This window comes from Sander lucioperca, chromosome 11 (genome assembly GCF_008315115.2).
Source record: "Sander lucioperca isolate FBNREF2018 chromosome 11, SLUC_FBN_1.2, whole genome shotgun sequence".
NCBI lineage: Eukaryota > Metazoa > Chordata > Actinopteri > Perciformes > Percidae > Sander > Sander lucioperca.
In genome coordinates this window covers 14,302,770-14,305,269 of record NC_050183.1, presented here as the reverse complement: position 1 = coordinate 14,305,269, position 2,500 = coordinate 14,302,770, and the positions used below count along the sequence as shown (strand labels likewise).

Below are 2,500 nucleotides of genomic sequence, written 5' to 3'. Positions count from 1 at the left end.
CAGCGTACCTAGTCCTGAAGTTTCCCTCTCCAACTGGGGGTTAGGAAACCCTAAAATTAGCCCTCGCTAGAATAATACATAAACGTCTGTCAGAGCTGATTTAGGCTGCGAGAGGACGTGCACGTCTGAAAACCGATCGTCACTCTTGGCTCGTGTCCATCTCCACGTTACGCTGTTTGGATTGCGAAACGGTTCAACTTGGGCTGATTATTAAGTCGGACCGGGACACACTGTTTGACTGAGTGTGTTTTGACTTTGACAGTTTACTTTGTAAACTACTTCAGGGGTGACGGATCGGGTCATTTAAATGACAGCTCCCAGCTGGAATCCTCAAACCCCCCTAAGAAAAGTGGATTTTTCAGTTTTTGAAAATACACTTTTGGATAAATGGAAGTCTTTTTCTCTCTCTCTCTCTCTCTCTCTCCCTCTTAATTCTCTCCTAGTTTCTCCCAGTTCCATGGCCTGGTCACTCATTTTAAGATCGGGGCCCTGTGCATGAATATCATCGAGCACGAGCTGAAGAGGTATGACCTCTGGCAAGACGAACTACAGAAGAAGAAGAAGGCCTATATCCTTTTTATTAAGAGTCATCCAACAAGTTTTACACAGTTTTTACCAAATAAGATCGATGACTTGCTCACCCAGCTGAGCACAGTAGTCTTGGTGACAGTTTTTTATTAGAGATGTTCCGATACCATTTTTTCTTTCCCGTTTCCGATACCTGAACCTGTGCGTCGGCCAATACCGAGCACCGATCCGATACCAGTGCTTTAAAAATGGAATAAATAACCATTCCTTTAAAAAAACTACTAAAGTGCATTCACATAAAAGACATTTAGTAGTGCAACTGAAACTGCCATCGCTCCAAACTGAAGCCTTGCATAGTGTACTGTACACATTGCAGTTATAAAATATTGCCAAATTTCTGACATTTCTCTAACGCTATCTCTGACTACCATTACACTAGAGACGGTTTAGAGAGAGCATCTTTGGTTGCACTCTCCGCTAGCAGACCAAACCGGAAATCAGTTCTTCAGAAACTACTTTAAAGTTGATTATTTCCGGGGCTAAATTACAAGCTAACGGATCAGAGCATAGACTCGCGTACTCTGCGACATTTTAGGCAGTGTAAGCGGACACTTTGAGTTCCTTGACTTGATTTCACCTGAAGAATCCTCTGAGAACCAAAATCTGAAGAAAGAACATGAGAAGTCTTTCAGGAAGTACCAGAGCCTTCTGGCCAAGCAGGAGCAGCTTCTCAGAGGTAACCGTTGTTGCTAGTCCACACAGCATTCTGGGATGGGAGAAAAACGTGCTCTGGTTTATTGGCATTTCTTTAAACCAATCACAATCATCTCGGGCGGTGCTAAGTGCTGTGCAGAGCAACGGTGCCTCTGCAAAATAGCCTCGGGAAGGAACTTGTTTTGGTGGAACATGTGTACGTTCAAAAGTAGTTTTAGTCGTGCAACAGAAAACTCAGATTGGACAGATAGTCTAGCTAGCTGTCTGGATTTACCCTGCAGAGATCTGAGGAGCAGTTAACCATAGTCCTCAGAAATACACCGGAGGTTAGAACACCAACACAAAGGAAGAGGAAGGGGACGGACATCCGGCTGAAATGAGGGATATCCAGCAGAATCCCGGGAAAGAAATGTCGTCGATATAGAGCCCAACAGTGCTCTGTCGGAAGTGTTTTTCCCTATTCAATTGTTTCATTGACGTTTCGAAAATTGCTTATATAGAGTTTTAAGTCTGGAACCGAGCCAACCAGCTACGACATGAATAGTGAGCATAACACATTTGATTCGGCGCAAAAAAACATTTTGAAAAAGGCAAAAGGTCCAGAATCAGAATCAGAAACTTCAATGGTAGCAGCTCGCTCTAGCCGTTTCGCGGGTACAGTAAATGCTTCTGTGGTAACAGCGAGTTGGACCAATCAGAGACGTTGCTGTTACGCTTAGGAACGTGGGTAGTGTAGTTTTTCCCCATTAAATCGCGGATAAAACATGTTTTTCTTAAAACAAGGTTGATTTCATACGGACTTCTAGCTTCTACAGGAGCAGAAACCTTCGTTCCACAACCACGTAGACATGGGATGGTTTAGACATTATGGGATGGTTTAGACCACGTAGTTCGGGGTCAGTCTACCTCGGATGGTTTAGACATTATGACTGATATTCTAAATCCTTATGGAGAAAATCAACGGGATTTTTACTTCCGGAGTCGGCTGTCGACTGTTGAGGTCTATTGACTAATAAGGAGCTAACACCAGTCTACTCACTGCGTCTCCAGCTCCGTTTGTTTAAAGGGAAAGTTCACCCCAAAATTAAAAAATACATATTTGCCCTCTAAGAGGGCTGCTAGGGCTTATAGGGCTGCTCGATTATGGAAAAAAAAATAACGATTATTTCGGTCAATATTGAAATCAAGATAATTTAACACGATTACTCGTTGACTTCTGGAAAGATTAAAAAACAGTGGAAAAAGTTAATGGTAAAAA

At 42.8% G+C, this 2,500-nt stretch overlaps 1 protein-coding gene across 3 annotated transcripts in view; it reads left to right on the top strand.

Annotated features, from left to right (window-relative positions):
- kifap3a (kinesin-associated protein 3a) overlaps nucleotides 1-2,500 on the top strand; it is a 67,707-nt gene that overhangs the window by 9,740 nt on the left and 55,467 nt on the right. For all 3 annotated transcript variants that reach the window (XM_036006930.1, XM_036006929.1, XM_031306622.2), the window contains exons 7-8: nucleotides 444-568; nucleotides 1,166-1,264. In XM_036006930.1, the coding sequence (XP_035862823.1) occupies nucleotides 444-568; nucleotides 1,166-1,264 (224 nt within the window). The remainder of the gene's footprint in view (nucleotides 1-443; nucleotides 569-1,165; nucleotides 1,265-2,500) is intronic.